The sequence below is a fragment of the Ursus arctos genome, unplaced genomic scaffold (assembly GCF_023065955.2).
Source record: "Ursus arctos isolate Adak ecotype North America unplaced genomic scaffold, UrsArc2.0 scaffold_33, whole genome shotgun sequence".
Lineage (NCBI taxonomy): Eukaryota > Metazoa > Chordata > Mammalia > Carnivora > Ursidae > Ursus > Ursus arctos.
The window spans coordinates 26151627-26170809 of NW_026623019.1; the positions used below are offsets into that span (position 1 = coordinate 26151627).

Sequence of the window (19183 nt, forward strand, 5' to 3'; positions counted from 1 at the left end):
TTCAGTCAGTTAAGTGTCTGTCTTCGGCTCAGGTCGTGATCCCGGAGTACTGGGATTGTGCACCGCATGGGGCTCCCTGCTCAGTGGGGAGTCTGCTTCTCCCTCTACCCCTCCCCTTGCTCATGTCCTCTCTCTCACAGAAATAAATAAAATCTTTAAAAAAAAAACCTCTCAAGGTCAACATAAACAAAGAAAGTCTTAAGAAACGGTCATAGTCAAGAGAAGCCTAAGGAGACATAATGATTAAAGATAATGTAGTATCCTGGAGCAGAAAAAGGACATTAGGGAAAACCAAGGAAATCTGAGTAAAATACAGACTTTAGTAATATATCAATACTGGTTTATCAGTTGTGACAAATATACTAATGTAAGATGTTAATAACAGTGAGTATGGGGTATATGGGAAATCTGTGTATTATCTTTGCCTTTTAAAAGTATACCTAAGCCTGACCAAAAATAATGTTTATTAAAAAAATAAACTTCAAATCTGGAAAGCAGTCACCATCTTTCTACCTTGGAATCCCTTAGAAAAGTAAGGGCTGCCTTCCCATTTTTATCAAGTGACAGTGGTTTCTGGAGAACTGAAAATGTATTTGAAGTTATGAAAGAGTATGTCCAATAATTGTCAGTAAGTTCTTTTTCCCCATTACTATTCTAGTTCTAAAATGAAGTGTCTGATTGTATAAAAGCTACATTTTCATACTGGGGCTTAGCCATTGTGGGATTATGGAAGTTCTTGAACTGAAATGTTCTTTCTTGCCTCTGTCCTGTAGATACTGGATTATAGGTGACATTCAAAAAGGACTGCCAAAACAGACACATATATGACAGTCTGATACAACATGCTTCTTGGAAAGCCTGCTTATTAGTGTAGTGTGAGTTTGTGTGGCCTCTAAAAATATTTTGAAGAACTATTTGAGAACAGGGACAGAGTCAAGAATGTGTTAAGGGGTTGCTGCTAAGCTAGAAAGGAAAGAGACTTAAAATCTTTTTGGGGGGCGCCTGGGTGGCGCAGTCGTTAAGCGTCTGCCTTCGGCTCAGGCTCCTCCACTCGGAGCCTGCTTCTTCCTCTCCCACTCCCCCTGCTTGTGTTCCCTCTCTCGCTCACTGTCTCTTTCTCTGTCTAATAAATAAATAAATCTTTAAAAAAAAATCTTTTTGGTTCTAGATCTTCAGTATACTTAAGAAAAAAACTTTTAGAAATAGAAATCTTTGGTTCAAAGTTTATGTACTTCTCCATTCCACTGAATAAAATGTTATTTAAAACCAAAGCATTCTCTCTGGTAACCCGTTCCCTTTTCCCTTAGGATCATTATAGTAGTTGTGGAACCAGCCAAGTGGTCTAGGGAACCTGGGCTTAAGCTGATGACATGACTGAACATGAGTTGAATGGAGTGGAAGTTCAGTTAAATATAGGAAATTTATTTTTAAAACTCCACTTATTGGATCATTGTTAAAGATAAGGAAACTGACTAGGAAAATACATTATAATTTAAAGTAATATTAAAAAATTTTAAATTCCTTAAATCAGTATGATGATGTTTCAGACAAGACCAGGATGAAGTTGGCAAAATACTAAAGAGAATAATTTTTCTTTCTTATGTTTATTACTTCGCTGTTGGACCAAGGAAGATGTAGACTTTTGGAGTATTTTTAGTTTGACATCAAAACCAGATGTTAAAACATGTTTTTTCTTCCCCCACAAAAATAGTTCATCGTTTAATATTTTGCTATAAAGGACAGTTTGAAAAGAATGAGCAGGAGATCTTTGGGAAGAGATTTCAGGTCTAAAAGGAGCATTTCCACAGTTAATCCTTTTTTTTTTCTTTTCTACTTCAAGAAACCAATACAAAATGCATGAGAACTGAAGTGGAAATACACATTAATGCTATAATATCATTGTAAGATTACAGGAGGAATTGATAATCCCAACCTTGAAAATGTTTGGAAGGGTTCTACTAAAGTAGCCATTTCTCCCCTTGCTGACATTCTAGATCTATCTCTATTTACCAGGATCCCAGGTGAGTCACAGGACAAAAGGCAGTGATGGACTGTCTTAATTTACACAAGTAACCCAAGTGACTCACCAAACAGAAAAACCCTGAATAACCAAACATCAACAGAACATAACAAATCACAGTGACATAACCAAAGCGCATAGTATGTTGGAAAGAACCTGGAAAGTGAGAGCCAGGAGACCAGAATACTCGTCTGAGCTGTGCTGTCCATTAGCTGTGTGACTTCAGATAAGGCCTTCTACATCTCTGGAGCTTAAGTTTTTTGTGTGTTAAAAAGAGATTTCATCTTAGGATCTCCAAGTGAGACTTCCAAATGAGAAATGATGTCTTTGCTTTTATAAACAGCTTGCCTGATTTGTACCCAAAACACTTGCGCTGAGAAGTGGTGAATTTCTGACTCAAAGCCACTTCCATTCAGTCCAGTTCATTTTGTACACAAAATCTGAGTCAAAGCAGCATTCTCCTTGCACCTGCCATATGTCCAGTATGATTGAAGGATCCCACTTTTGGTAATTGTGCCATGAAGGAGAATATAATAAGGAAGGTGTGTGTGTAGAGCTGGGGGGAGAGAGTGAGTCATAGTTGACATTTCCTATTTTAGTAGTCTGCCTCTTGGTTTTAGTGGCATAAGAAAGCAAGAGGGTTGCTTGCTTATAACTCGGGTTTAATGAGAACATGGAGTCTTACAAAAGATCAGGTGCAGGAAGGGGAAGAGATGGTAAGGAGGAGTCCTGAAGACTTTGTAACCCTGGCAGGTTTTCTAAAAGAATTGGACTCACAGAACTGTCACATCTTTGGCCCCCTGGCGACAGTCCTTCATTGTGGGAAAAATCCCAACAAGCCACACTGGCTCATCTCATCATCTCCTGCCTGCTTCTCCTAAGGCAGCCCTCTCCCCAGTCACTGAATGGTGGTACCAAGTCTCTGAAATGGGTGGTTTTATGGAAAGTGGTGGAACTTGAAACGTTTTTTAAATTAAGAAAAACCCCCTTTTCACACTGACTGCAAAAAGACAAATGCATGTAGTTGTCAGCCGAAGAGAAATAAAATATATTTTGGAATCAATCCCCTACAAGTTTTCCTTTGTGGATGCTCTTTAAGAAAATGAGCAAGCATGTGAGTGTTCACTGACCTCTTACCTTGGAAGGTGTGTGTCTTAGTCCATTTGGGCTACAATGACAAAATACCACAAATTTATTACTTACTGTTTTGGAGGCTGGAAGTTCAAGATCAGGGTGCCAGTGTGGTCAGGCTCTGATGAAATCCCTCTTCTGGGTTGCAGACTGTTGACTTTTGGCTGCGTCCTCACACGCGGCAAGGGGCTAAGGAGCTCTGTTGGGCTTCTTCTATAAGGGCATCAATCTTATTCATAAGAGCCTCATTCTCATGTGACCTAAGCACCTCCCAAAGGGCCTGTCTCCTAATCCCAACAGTCACACGGGCATTAGGATTTCAACAGAGGAATTTGAGGGGGACACATTCAGACCAAAGCAGCATAGTTAGTGTATCTCACCCTTGTTTAACCACTCCACAAACACGCAAACATGTATCAAGCTGAGGTGGTAGCCATTCTGGCAAGTTCTTGCTCAATTCAGAAGTTCTTTAATGGCAGCAAGTCATGGGTCTGCTCTCGCACTGTCTTACGATTTTCTTTCTGATTTTCAGTGTCCTCCTCCCCGCCCCCACAACTCCTATGCAGTTTAACTGGGCTCCCCAGGGAGCCTTTCATTGGGTAGCTATCCCAGGGCATATGGGATGAGCCTTGGTGTGAGAGAGTCTTCCTATGTGTGCTGGAAGGAATTAGTGAGTCTGGAAATAATGAAGTTACAAGCATTGGAGGCTGGCGCCTGCACATCTGTCCCATGAGCGTTTTAGCAACATGGCCAAGGTGCAAGGCTGTGCATGTTGAATAAACACAGCTGCATTTATTTCAGTGATTGCACATCCAGATAGCTGCAGAGCATATTTATAAATGCGCATAAATTTTCCTCCCCTCTTGGGGCCCAGGGTGTGGGGGACAGGAAATCAGCTCTCTGTAGTTCTCATTTGTAGGTGTGCATGATGGGCGCCATCTTGACTCTTGAATCACCCCGTGGGGAGTATGATTTTCATGAATCAGTGAAGTCCCTATGTTCACCCATTCTCCACTTTTTTGTCAGATGCCCCACATTCCACTACTAGAGTTTTATCCAGAGGTTAACGTTTTCATCTCTGTTGAAAATACAGTCATTTAACTTTACATCGTTTTAGATGTTTGCACTAAAATGTGCGACATGTGTAAGGATTTCAGGTTGTAAAAGCTCCAAAGGCCATTGCCTATGAAGTCATTGGTGCTTGGTGTGAGCTTGTTGGGAAGGAAGGAGGAAGCTGCAACTGAGAAAGAGGAAAAGGCCAAGAAAGGAGTAGGCTAGGAGCTCGAAGATAATTTGTGCTTTCAAGAAATTTTGCCTAGGTGATGATTTTCCTATTTGTGAAAACATTCCAATGAGAAAGCGATTGAGTTTTGTATCCGACGTGGCTGTATTTATGGATGGGGCTTTTACCCTTTCAGAGTTACAGCTCTGGACACCAGAGGCAAGTGCGGTGCCTCTCCCATTCAGATGGGGGGCCCCAAATGTGGGGCGTCCTTATCGGGTGGGGGCCAGCGGTGCAGGTGGTGACAGGATTCCCCTGATGCAGAACAAAGGAGAAAGAAGTTTATTGACTACACTACAAGGGTGAGGCAGGCAGGACCGCAAAGCAGAGACATCTGCCAGGACTTGGTGGGTGGGGGCTGTACTTAAAGGGGGAAGATAAGGAGGTATGGAGATGTATGGAATTTTCCATTTTTTGGTACCTGTGCCTGGTTGTAAGTAGCCCTTTGGTTCATTAGGTTAGAGTTTATGGATATTTTGAGGTGTGGCCCAATGGGCCTGTTTGTGTTCAGCCAGGCGGTCACTGGGGGGCCCTTTTGCTTTGCTCTGCATTCCATTGCTCCAGCCTCTTGCCTAAAAGCGGCCTCTACAGACAGCGAGAAAGAAAACACACAGATTTTAGCGGCAAGGATGCCCCAGCAGTGTAAAGAGGAGGTAGCAGAAGAGAATCATGAGGACAGTAAGGGGGTGGGAGGTGACAGTTTCTTGGGGGCCTGGCCAGGTAACTAATCCCCATGGTGGGAGAAGTCAGGTGCCCAGGGACAATCTGGTGGAGCCTTTGAAGGATGCCAGGGAGGGTCAGGACAGAACTCTAGAGCAAAATATCTAGAACTAGACCACTTAGAGGGGAAATAATCGAGAATGGGAGAGGAAAGGATGGTGCGTTCTTTTTAAATATCCAGTCAATGGGAGAATTTCTTCCCACACACACTCCCTGATTTGTGGGGGGCATCCAGACTCAAATCTGCTGGCAGCATCCATGCTTAGGTCATAAACCCATCATTCCTCAATTGTCTATGATCGGTCTGATTTCAGACACTCAGTCCCATTGCCGAACACTATACTGTGTGTGCTTTAGAAAATCATGATCTCTGTGTCCATACAAGTGCCCTCTGCCATAGGGTGTGCAGAGCCCTGTATGCGCAGATTAAATAGGGACTCTCCTTCTCCCTTGTCCCTTCCTGTGACCTTGCTTGTCATCTTGACTTTCTTCTTTAATTGCTTCGCAATCCATCTTATCACCTGAGCCAGAAACCTGAGAAAATTCTGTTATCTATTGCTGCATAAAAATGGCCCCAAACTTAAATATCTTAAAAGAACAAACATTTATTATCTCACATGGTTTCTGAGGCTTAAGAATCCAGGAACAACTTAACTTGGGTGGTTCTGGCTCAGGATCTCTTACAAGGTTGCTGTCAGCTATCTGTCAGGGCCACAGGCATCTCGCGGCTTAACAGCAGCTGGAAGATTCTCTTCCAGATGCATTTGCATGGTTGTTGACAGGCCACAGTCATTGGGCCAGAGGTCTGTGTTTCTAGCACATGGGTCCCTCCATAGCCTATTTGAGTACTGTCTTGACATGGCAGCTGAATTCCCCCCAGAGCAAGTGATAGAGAAAGAGAAGAACCCCAAAAATGAAAGGCACAGATTTTTAAATTCTCTGTGCTTAGAAGCAACATCTCTTCTGCCGTATCCTATTGGTCACACAGACCAACCTGGTACAGTGTGGGAGGGTACTCCATAAGGATATGAGTACCAGGAGGTAGGGGGCATTGGGGGCCGACTTAGAAGCCAACTGCCTCAGAGAGGCTTTTCTTCTCCCTCTCCTTCAGCAACTCACAAGTCTATCTAATTCTTCCTCTGCAATGTTTCTCAGATACGACCTCATCTTAAATCTGACTGGAAGAGGAGGCTGATGGGGGAAGCCTTGGGGACCACATACCTAAGGGCACAGGCCGAATACAACTTTATAGGGAGGAGAGCAAACCTCTTGCCAAGCCAGTCTTTCAGGGAGGATTCATTCCCTGTGCAGGGAAGGGGGGATCTGTAATACCAGAGTCACCTTACAGAAATCAGGTGCTGAGCACAACAGCAAGAGAGCACAGGTGCTTTCAGACTTGACCTAAGCACCCTAGTGATGTGGAAATGTGGGTTTCAGAGCCAACGGTCAATGAATTCTGGAGACCTCTTTGGTGCAAAAAGGTGGTTTTATTACAGGATGGGTATAGGGAGTGTCTGGGTGACGCAGTTGGTTAAGTGTCCGACTCCTGGTTTCAGCCCAGGTCTGACCTCAGGGTGCTGGGATCAGCCCTGCATCAGGCTCAGTGCAGAGTTTGCTTGAGTTTCTCTCCCTCTCCCTCGCCCCACCCCTTAAAATTAAAGAAAAAAAAAAAAAAAGCACAGGACTAAGACCCTGGGCCTGCACTTGGTATGGTGACTAACATAATATAATAAAAAATCATTAAAAAATAAATAAATTAAAAAAAAAAAAAGAAAAGCCTGCCCTTGGGTAGATTATATACTTGAAGTTGGAGGAATTAAAGACAAAGGTACTTTCCAAAAGGACTTTCATATGCTAAAGAAGACTCACAGGATCCTGTAGGCCTAGCTATTGTCAAGCAAAGGTTGTTTTTCCGCTCTAGCAAAGCATTAACATATACCCTACTCTGCCTGCCTCCAGTATTTGTAGTGGGCTGCAGGTTATAAGGACGTTTAATTTAATCTACATTTCCTCCTGCCTTTGTTCCCCACACCACTAGGATTTAAGACCTTGATATGAGCTCAGCTCCCCTTTTTTCCTGTGGTAGAGAAAGTCTTAGGAAATCTCTATCTAGGCAAGAAGATGCAACTTCCTTGTAAGTATAAATAGTTTAACTCCACCAAGTCTACGTAGATCAGAGGTGGCTACTTAGATTGGAAGTAGAACTCTTGAACTGAGAAAAGCTGTGGGATCCATTCTGCTTCAGTGAGAAAGAAATCCTTGATTCTCAGCCTCTGCCTTGTCACAGGAAGCGGGAGTTACACCTGCCATTTGGCCAATGGGAATACACCCTGTTTCCACTGATGATACTTTCTCCTCCTTGAGATCCTTCTCTAAGATGGGCTTTTGGAGGAAAAGCAAAACACCTACTAGGTAGAATTTTCTGAAGTACACATACCTTAATTACTTGAGCTGCTACAGCACCCCTCCCATCATGCACCCACCACTACCAGCCCCACCTAGGAGGAAGCAACCCTAGCAAGCTTCCTCATTAGGTTTTTTTTTTTTTTTTTAAATTTTTAACTATTAACATAAAATGTATTCTTTGTTTCAGGGGTACAAGTCTGTGGTTCATCAGTCTTACACAATACACAGTGCTCACCACGACACATAACTCTCTCCAATGTCCATCACCCAGCCACCCCATCCCTCCCACCCCCTTCCACTCCAGTAACCCTCAGTTTGTTTCCTGAGATCAAGAGTCTCTTATGGTTTGTCTCCCTTTCTGGTTTCGTCTTGTTTCGTTTTTCCTGTCTTCCCCTATGATCCTCTGCCTTCTTTCTCAAATTCCACGTATCAGTGAGATCAGATGATAATTGTCTTTCTGTGATTGACTTATTTCGCTTAGTATAATACCCTCTAGTTCCATCCAAATGGCAAGATTTCATTTTTTTGATGGCTTCACAATATTCTATTGTGTGTATGTATATATATATATATATACCACATCTTCTTTATCGATTCATCTGTCATGGACATCTGGGCTCTCAACAGCCTGAGGCTGCACTTAATCTTAACCAAGATTAAGTCAATTGACCAAAGGACCAAGGGGACCAAGGTGAGAGTTGAGAACTCATTGGTGGGAGATTCTGGGCCTTCTATGAAAATTTACCTTTGTTCTTAGATTTATAATCTTGGGATCAGAATGATAGGTTTATGGCCCAGAATAGAGGTCTGCTCTCTGCCCCCTATCCCCATTTGAATGTGTGACTCAGACAGGTCAAGTCATTTAATAAGTCAGCCAGGGCTGCTGCAGTGTCCTGAATCTCTCATCTTTCCCTGCCCCGTGGTAGACTTGCGAATTATCATGGCATGTACACTGCTAGGGTAGGTGGACTGCAACGGCCTGTTTGCTCTGAGGTCTAGTTTCCGCTCTTGTTGTGATCTCTGGATGACAAGGAATCTCATTTCCCAGGTCCCCTGTCTTCTGCTTCCTACTAAGTTTGGCCCATGGAGGGCAGTGGGGGAAAATTTGAGAGCAGGAGTTGGTGAGAAACAAGGTATTTCTTCCTCCCTCCCTGTTTCTTTTGATATCTCCAGCAGTGACTGAGTTTCCTCTGGTCCCAGCACCCACTGGACAGTCCCCACGGTGACTCTGGCTTCTGCCAGATGACTCCCCTGCCGCTGCAACCCCTTAGGTCCCAGGATTGCCAGTTCCTTCAACCAGAGGACTCACAGCAGCTATCCCTGGGTTGCCTCACTTTCGCCCATTTGGCTTCTCAGCTCTTCTGTCACTTGGATCGCCAGTCCCCTATGTTAAATCACCTCTCTTTGTTAAGGTCCAGACCGGTGTGTCTTTTCCTTACTGGGCCCTGACTGATGAAGTAGAACCAGCATTCTGTGTGTTCCTGCACATTGTAGGAACACAATAATGATGCTAATGAAAAAGGAAAAGCAGTTTACCCAAGAGAGTTAGTGCTCTGCTTTATTCATTTACTCTATAAATCAAGCTGATTAAAACTATATCATATTTGTCATAATTCCTGAAAAGCAAAAAGTGGAGACATTTTCTTAAGACATTTTCCTGCGGGTCACTCTTGTGCCTTCAACCTTTGGTGTCAAAAGAATAGATTCTTTTGATCTTATAGATCTTTTCCATCGCTGTCTTCTGACTTAATCATGGGAAGGATCATTCTCGGTATGGGTGGGTTTGTAATTTTTAATTGTAGCAGAACGAGCCCTAACGTCATACTTTGGTTTCCTACACTCACTTTGTAATGACTCCACACTTGGCTTTCCCATCACAAGCCCAGTTGTTGTGACCTACAGTCCTGTTTATATGCCAGCCCCTGTTCTTGGCCTCCACACAAGGATTCCCACAAGGGTTCCATTTGAGATGGTGGTTTCCAAGATTGGGGATATCTGCCCGCCAGCAACTGGATTTGAGACCACCAGCTTGTTTTTCCAAACATTAATATCTCGGTGATCTCCAAACATATTTTCTTTTCCAGAATGTTTTCCAAAAGGTTTGTAAGAATGTCTCTCAAGCTTTTTTTCTTTTGAAGGTGTAAGGGCCTAAGGGGAGGGGCAAGGGTAGTATAAATTTAAAATTGGCAGACTAGTATTTAAAACTTTATCCAAAAAAATATTTTTCCCTTTAAAAAAAAAAAACTCTTTACATATTTAAGTAATTCATTTGGGAGAAATTACTACTCGGCTATTCACATAGCCAGCCCTTGGCAGTTTCAGTTCAAAATGCTTTGAAATCAGTCAACTACAAAGCCTCAAATGTTTTCTCTTTGAAAGCTCAACTTAACCTTCACTACCATGGTGGTGAGAAAAGTGACAACTCATTTAAAGATTCCCCCCTTTTGTTTCTTTGTCTTTCTTATGCAGGCCATGTGTTTATACTATGGGATCTCCCATAAACAACAGGGCCCTTTTTCCATGCCAGGAGCCACCCGTTGCCATGTCAACATGGCAGGCTACAGTTCGAGCAGCTGCATCTTTTGTTGTTTTAATGAGTGGGGAAAATTCTGCCAAGCCAACACAGCTTCGGGAAGGTACTGTACATGTGTTCTGTGCTTCTTTCTGTAGTGCACACATGGTGGACCCAGGGATCCAATACGCAATGTTTTTCTCAACTTTAAAGAGCTCCTTTATGAGTTGGGTTGGAATGAACATACTAAAAACATTTTGCCAGAGAAACTAGCAGGGGATGGGGAGGGGTACTTGGGAGTCTGGACATGGCATGGGGGCTCTTCATGCCAGAGTTATCAATTCCTAGGTTATTTTAGGAGTTGCTTTCACCTGGTGGTTTGTGGGCCTTAAGTGGGTGGTCCTGGTTGAAGACTTTGGGGCCAGCAAGTGTGTCATGGAAACATCGTTCGTTACAGTTGACTTGCCTGTAGTTCAGTAAGGGTATTCCCTGTGCCGGGCAATAGAGCTCCTGTTGGCTGGCCCGCTGAAGTTGTCCTCCTAAGGCATCTGTTCTGCACACTACTTGCCCATTTGGCTCTGAACCAGAGGTGTGTAAGAAAGATGGAAGGCAAGTGTCAATGCATCAAGGTTTTGTCTGCAAATCACTTGCTTATTGCAATAATTAACTTTTTCAGTTGAGATCAGAGTGCATTAACTCCAGGTAAAATTTTTCTGGTTGTGTTATTTCTTCATTTAAAATAATGTGTCTTCTCCCATGTACTTATTATGGAAACTTTAACATTTATCGAGAAGCAAAAATAATAAAAAAATAATTTTAGAGAAAATGGTTGCTAACATTTTGCTTCATTTCCCTCCAGTATTTAAAATCCATATGCGTACTACATGTTATCATTTCAAAACAGTCATCCTAGCATATAACAGTTTTATATTGCACTTATTTCACTCTTAGTATATCTTGAATGTTTTCTAGGTCACTGTGTATTTTTCAAAAATATGATTTTATTGTCTGCATAATAATTTTGTTGTATGAGTGTATCAGATTTTATATGATATTTCCCTATTATTATACATTTTTATTGTTTCCAGAGTTTTTTTCCCCTATTATATTGCATTAAATTCCTGAGTGGCTAGTTTATATAAAATGAAAAATACTGAGTCAAAGGTTTTGAACATGTTTAAGGTTGTTAGTACATTTCTCAAGTTATTTTCCAGAAAGGTTCCAATTTACACTCCCGTGAGTAGCTATGAGGAGTTACCAGGAGCGTCACCTGTCTGTTCCACCAGAGAAGGTCTCTCTTTAATTCGATTATTTTGATTATCAGTGAGGTTCCACTTGTCCTCCAGTGTTTCTTAACTGTTCTCATTAACTCTTCACTTACTTTGCCCGTTTTTATACTGAGGCCTTAGTGAGGCTTTCAGAAGTGTGTTTCATGTTTTAATTTGATTGGCTCTTTAAAAAAATAAAGATACTGGAGCTTCTGGGTTGGTAAATGTGCAGATGCTGGGAGAAAGCATGGAAGCTCCGAGCCCCGCACATACCTTCTCCTACTCGTCTCTTTCCCTCTGGCTGTTCCTGAGTTGACCCTCCATTCTTCATTAAAGGCAGCAGAAAAGTGCACTGGTTTCTTCGGGTTTTCGTTTCCTTCCCAGGGCTCCCCTTGTTACCGACTTACATTAAGTAAATCTGTAAGCTAGTCTCCTATATAAAAGAATAAAATAAAATAAAGATATTAATCTCTTATGATGTTTGTGGAAAGTATTGTTCCCAGTTTATAGTATGCCTTTTAATTTCATGTAATGTTTTTCATCTATAGGAGATTTTAATTTTTATGTAGTCAAATCTGTCAAATTTCTCTTGGAGTCTTTTGCTGCTCTGAGATTCACCTGTTTTGTTCTAATACTTTTATTTAAGTTTTAGTTCAATTTTTGTAATTTATCTTACAATTTTATCTCTTAATCTTAATCTCTTAATTTATCTCTTAATCTGTTGGCAGTTTATTCTGGTTAGGGTTGTGAAATGAGTACTAAACTTTTTTTTTCTTCCCCAAATAGGAAACCAGTTGCTCCAAGATCATTTATTAGATCATTGCTGTCTTGTAGTATCTCCTTTTTTAAAATTAAGTTTTTAATTTTAATTCCAGCATGGCTAGGATAACTGTTATATTACTTTCAGGTGTTCAGTCCAGTGACTCGGCAGTTCTGTTCATTACTTAGTGCTCATCTTGAGAAGTATACTCTTGATTTGTGATATCTCCTTTATCAGAAACTGAATTTACGCATGTACTGGAGTCTTCAGTGAGTGTTAACTTGATTTTCAAAGTCAAGACAAAACAAGTAATACATTTAAAAATGTTATTTTTAAAAAATTGGTCACAAATACATGGCTTCTTTACAAATGAGCAAAGGACAAGAAAGGGCAGTAAAGTCTTCTTTTTGCTCCTAATTTCCAGCTACCCAGAAACTGCCCCCTCAAAGCAATCAAGGTGACCAATTTCTTTTGTGTATAGTTTTTCCTTTTTTTTTTTTTTAAAGATTTTATTTATTTATTTGACAGAGAGAGAGACAGCCAGCGAGAGAGGGAACACAAGCAGGGGGAGCGGGAGAGGAAGAAGCAGGCTCCCAGCGGAGGAGCCTGATGTGGGGCTCGATCCCAGAACGCCGGGATCACGCCCTGAGCTGAAGGCAGACGCTTAACTGCTGTGCCACCCAGGCGCCCCAAGTTTTTCCTTTTTTGTTGCACAAATTGTAACATGCTATACACATTGTTTTTGTATTTTGTTTCCTCCTTTAGAGTAAACTTATCTTATAGCTAATTTCATATCTGAACATAATAAAGAGCTTCCTCATTATTTTTATGACTAGAGTATTCCATAAATGGCTGTTTCACAAGTTAGTTAACCGATAGCTCTTGACTTCGCTTAAAATCAAATAATAAATTTAATGGGCATTTACTTCTCTCATCTTCCCTCACCCACATTCCCAAGTTTTAATTAATACAGTTTGTGGCTTGGGACTGATATTGTTTTTATACTTTGTTTTCATCTTATATCTTCTCTTCTAGGAATTACAATTACTGTTTTATATTTTCATTCAGTTTCAAATCGTATTTTTAATAAGTACTTAGACTTTCTTTATTTTTGAGCCCTTAAGTTTGAATCATCTCTCAGCTGGGAAATGGCATATATATATATATGTAATTTTAGGGGGAGGGAAGGGCTAGAAGGAAAGGGGAAGAGAGAATCCCAAGCATCCTCCATGCCCCGCATGGAGCCCAACATGGGGTTTGATCTCACAACCCTGAGATCATGACCTGAGCCAAAATCAAGAGTCAGACGCTCAACCAACTGAGCCACCAAGGCGCCCCAATATTTTTTTCCTGGAAGGGTGGATATGTGGTATATTTTCTTTTTCTTTTTTTTTTTTTTAAAGATTTTTATTTATTTATTTGACAGAGATAGAGACAGCCAGCGAGAGAGGGAACACAAGCAGGGGGAGCGGGAGAGGAAGAAGCAGGCTCATAGCTGAAGAGCCTGATGTGGGGCTTGATCCCATAACGCTGGGATCACGCCCTGAGCCGAAGGCAGGAGCTTAACCGCTGTGCCACCCAGGCACCCCTGTGGTATATTTTCTGAGCCCTCCCCTATTTAGGTTGGCTTTTTGTTATATTTAGTTATGAACAATCCTTGGCTAGGTATAAAATTCTTAGGACTTTTTTCCCTCTTAAATTGATTGTAAATGTTTTCTTTATCATCCCTTAGTATTTCTGAGGAGAAATCTGATATCAATTTTTTAAAAATTTTTTGAAAGTAGTCTGATTTTCCTGCCTAGAGACTCGTAGAACTTTTTTTCAATTTATGTAATTCAAAACTTCCTAGGATGTAGATAGTTGTGGGTACCATTTTTAAAAAATCAACTTTATTAAAATATAACTTATATCTGATAAAATGCACACAGTTTAAGCCTTGTTCATGAGGTTCGACAAATATATACACCTATGTAATTAATCAGCACCCTTATGAAGATGTAGACTATGTTTGGTACCCTGGAAATTCCTTGTGCCTCTGCCGTCTGTCCCTAACTCCGTATCAGTCAACCACTGATCTGAATGCTCTATCTGTAGATTACTTTTACCTCTCCTATGGAGTCATACAAATGGAGTTATTCTGTGTGTGCTTTTTTGTGTCAGGCTTCTTTGGCTTTACATGTTTGTGACATGCGTCTGTATTGTTACATGTGACAATAGTTTATTCTCTTTTTTTAAAAAAAATGATGGGGGATTTAGCTGGCTCAGCACGTGATTCTGATTTCAGGGTTGTAAGTTTGAGCCCCATGTTGGGGTAGAGTATACTTAAAGTTTTTTTTTTTTTTTTTAAGTAAAGAAATTGATGAATAGTCACCTATTATATGAATAAACTGCAATTTTTTAAAAAAGATTTTATTATTCAACAGAGATAGAGACAGCCAGTGAGAGAGGGAACACAAGCAGGGGGAGTGGGAGAGGAAGAAACAGGCTCACAGTGGAGGAGCCTGATGTGGGGCTCGATCCCATAACGCTGGGATCACGCCCTGAGCTGAAGGCAGACGCTTAACCGCTGTGCCACCCAGGCGCCCCTGTTTTTTTGTTTTTTAATCTGCTCACCTTGAGGGACATTTGAGGGGTTTTTTGGCCATCACAAAAAATATGCTGTGAATATTCATGTGTAAGTCTTTTTGTAGATACAGATTTTCATTTCTCTTGGGTAAATCCCCAAGAGTGCAATTGCTGGATCACATATGTATATTTTAACTCTGTAAGTATCTGCCAAACTAGTTCCAAAGTGATGGAATCATTTTCTATTCCACTAGCAATGTATGAGAGTCTGGCTGCTGTGCATCCTTGCAAACACTTGGTGCTGTCAGTCCTTTTAATTTTAGCCCTCCAGCTGGGTGTAAAATACTATCTCCTTGTGGTTTTAATTTGCATTTTTCTGATGGCTAATGATGGTGAGCAACTTTTCATGTACTTCTTGTACATTCTTATATCTTCCTTTAAAAAGCATCTCTCAAGTCACTCATTTACTTAATGTGGGTTTTTAGGTTGTTTTATTATTAGATTGTATATACTTTATATATATACTGTACTTTATATACTCTAGATACAAGCCCTCTGTCAGATGTTTGCAAATATATTCTCCCAGTCTGTATGGCTTGCCTTTTCAGTTTTTACTTACACTCTGTAACACTGATTTTCTGAAGAGACGTTTTGTTCTTTAGTAATTACATTACAGATTTAAGTCGTTACTGTAACAGTTTCTTGCAATCCTTCCTCATCTTTTTTATCTTGTTACTTTGTTGTCTTTTGATCTTACTGTTACACTGTCTCAGCCTGTTGTCTTCTCATAGCTTTTTACTATTTTTTCATAGTAGTTATGTCTTCTTGTATCATAATGGCACTGCTAGTTTCCTAAGCTCATTTTCGTTTCTGTGGTAAATTGATTTCTGAGGCTTGTTCTTCCTCTGAGTCCTTAGAACAATGTTTTCTTTGACCTTTATTTTGAGGTTTTTTTTTTTTTTTTTTTTTTTTTTTTTTTTTTTTTTTTATATATATAGTGTTCATGGCCTTCCTCTCTGGTATGTACCAACAGACAGGATAAAGTCTATGGATTTCCCTTCATTCCAGTCACTGCCCACTTGTGTGCTGCCTGAAACCCACTCTCTGTTCATCACATGAGAGGTTACTGAAGCAGACAGCTCCTTTATCCAGGCTATGGTGTCTCCTTGTCAGTTGTCTAATGAAGTTCTGCTGGACTCACATAGGATATTTTTCTACCCTCCCTACTTGGTTCCATGACATGCCGAATTGATTGAGTATATGAAACCCTACAGTCTCAAGGAGGCACTGATACCCTGAATCCTCCAGACTCCATTGCTGTCTGTTGTGGTCTACTTGTGATGACTACACTTCCCAGGATGCTATGTGGCTCTTTCTACCCCCACCTCACCAAGGCTGCATACTTCCTCATTCACGATATGGCCCTGCAGTTCCAATGTAAAGGCTTGTGTTTAGCAGTTTCTCAAACTTGGGCATTATTTATCTTTTCAGAGGGGGGGAAAATCTCCTGATTCACTGGAATTCACTTAAATTATTTGTATTAGAATGATGTTTTAGAAAGTATAAATATAAGACTAGGCATAAACTGTTAGATATTATATGTATAATATTACATATTATAATATAATAATATTATATAATAACTCTTACACATCTATAAAGCCAAAATAAAATATAAATTAAACATAGACCAAACTATTAAGTCAATAAAATTCAAATAAGCAACTCAATTTTAATGTAAAGATTAATATTTGGCTGAAATATAATTGCCCCTCACAATATGAATGTAGTGCTAACAGCTTCATGAAGGTTCTGTTGAGATTCTGGTGGCTTGTCTACCCTGAGCCACGTGATGATCTTGTTCTCCACCACTTTCTTTCATGTGTTGTAAAGCTTTTGTTTACACAGCATACTGTGATGTCATCTAGCCTTTACTCACCCAAAACAACATCCTTATGTTCTTTTCTCATTGTCTCTCAATAATTAAAGCAGTGCTGCATGTCCCTGTGCAGTCATATACACTAATGGAGATGTGAACTCTGAAATTGTTTGGTAGCACTCAGTTATATCTGGATGATCCATCCTGCTTGCAAAATCTGGCCCACTGCCTGTCTTTGTAAATAAAGTTTTATTGGAACATGACCAATGCCTATGGCTGCTTTCATGCTGCAACGGCAGAGCTGAACTGTTGCAGTAAAGACTGTATGGCCTGCAAAGCCTAAAATATTTAGTAACTAGCCCTTTACAGAAAAAAAGCCTTCTGACCCCTGTGGTATCTGTCAATTGTCTGTCTATTTGAAGATTATTTAAAAAATTAACACAAGAACTGACATTAAAATTTCCATGGAAAATATTCATACTTGCAGGACTACGTCTGTGGATCTTTTTTTTCAGAATTACCAGTTCAGGGCCGCGTTGTAATGAAGCAGATGGTAATTGTGATTCGCCTCCGTCCCTAGCACTTACGCTTAACGCGATAGCATGGGCTTCCATTCACACTACTTACACTGAGGCGATATCACGGAGCAGACTTTACCAATTCGAACGGAGGGAGGATTGAGCTAGACAAGGAAAAAACTCTGTGCCTAATACTGCAGTTCCCCTGCAGTCCACAGCTGGGGTTTTTCAAAGGACAACCAGGAAAGAGTACTAACAGAGCTCTTTGCCAGACCCAAAATGGCTGCCCTGAGGATGGAGTAATGTCTCCAAATGTCTCTGCGCTCCTTAGAGAATAAGGGTATGTGGCTACAAAATGATACTACTTCCTTTCCAAGTTACGTTTTCTAGATTGTAGATTGGTCTCCTAGGCCCTCCCTCTGTTGTGCACAATGCCCTTTAAAACGATGAGCTCTCCTTGAAAACACTAGCGGAAAACCGACCCACAAGTCACAGTTTCCATCACAATGACACATCAGCATGTTTAGCACATTTGCCAGGCACCAGCTGATTTCCCGAAAGAAGCAAGGCACCTGGGAGCAGCATAATGTAATGAGGCAGATACCAGCAGCAGAAATGACAGCAGCCCTTGGGCAGGGGACAGAAATCACAAGAGGGACCTCCGAGTCCTTGCTACATAGGGAAGTCATTCCTCCTAGCTGTTTATAAAAAGAAGGCTAATGGTTTAGATTGTAGCTTGATGACCATCATAAGAATTTTACTAGCTCAGAAGTCGCCAACCTTTTTTTTTTTGTTTGTTTTCAAGAAGGCTACGTCAAAGCTATAGATTTAGATTGACTTGTTTGGCTCCTTTATTATCTAACTTCCTTAGCATAATTTCATTCAGGCAGGCAGAAATGTTAGCCTGTGTGTTATCATCGGGCTATATTCCCTGCCGAAATGTAGCTCGACTATTAAGCACAGAGACCCCACGCCCAAAAAAGTGCTTTGTATGTAACAGGTGCTCGATACTTGGTTGAATAAATGTGTTCTGTGTAATCAGATAGAAGTAATGCGTTCATGGAAAGAGAATTTAAAAGCACTACTGAATAGTAACAAAAATGATTTCAGGGTCATTTCTGTAGTTATGCTTCTGCTTAGAGTTTATGCCTCTTCTCTAGGTTCAATAGATTTTAAAAGAAAAAACTGGCATACTACATTCTTGTTTTTCCCTGTTTGGCAATCCTTTTGTTTAGTTTTATTTTATTTTTGCAGGGTCTAATTCATAGTGTATTCCTACTTCCTAGAAAAATAAAACATTCCACATATTTTTCATGGAAAGCTTCAAGTAAATGAACAAAACTAACTTAAGCTCCTTACAACTGTAAGAGAAGAAGCATATGAACAAGTGAAAGTTGTTAAAAACTATATGTGCCCTCACATAGTATCTGATTTCATTTTTCTGTGCAAAAGTAAGGGACTGTAGACATTACTTCATCCTGGGCAAAATGCTACTCTGGCCTGCCCAATAGACCAACTCTCTGACATACTCTCTTGACTTTGTGTGGGAAATTCCAGGAAAAAGCCAAGATTTCAGGGTCCAGACCCTCCTGTGTGCATTTGAAAGCCAACTTTCTTCCCTCTTGATGGCTCAAAATGAGCAATTCTATTTAGACTGCTCCCACAGTATGCAAGCAGGAATTACGTATGAGGAAATGGTAACGTAAAAGACATTTAGGAATGGTTGTGATTAAGAGTTTTCACCACAAAGAGAGAATGCAAAGTAGAGAAAGCTCCTTGTTTCTAGAACTGAGGAAACTTTATTCTGGGCTAGTACACATACATTATGTTTCAAGGGGTAGGAGTAGGAGTGAATGCTTTCATCTTTTCTCTTTAGAAAGGTACTGGTGGTTGAGACAGTGTTCTGCTCTGTTACCTTCCTCATAAGGTCTCACATCAGGCCCTGGCACTTCCCAAATCTTTGTCAGTTTGTGATTTGCTTTTGACCAGTTCTCGCTTGCCCTCCTCGTGCTGCACTTAACCATATTTGGCATCCGGGTAGTCATCATGATTTCTTTTGGATAATGATGATTTTGGCAGGCGTGTTCCAATTCTTTCTGCTGTGGATTTTTGTCTCAGGCTT

The 19183-nt window shown here is 40.7% G+C and overlaps 1 protein-coding gene across 11 annotated transcripts in view; it reads left to right on the forward strand.

Moving 5' to 3' along the window:
• The window catches only part of AOPEP (aminopeptidase O (putative)), a 325938-nt gene that overhangs the window by 35324 nt on the left and 271431 nt on the right, over positions 1-19183 (forward strand). For all 11 annotated transcript variants that reach the window (XM_026518708.4, XM_057305595.1, XM_048218337.2 and 8 more), the window contains one exon: positions 10029-10195. In XM_026518708.4, coding sequence (XP_026374493.2) covers positions 10029-10195 — 167 coding nt within the window. The remainder of the gene's footprint in view (positions 1-10028; positions 10196-19183) is intronic.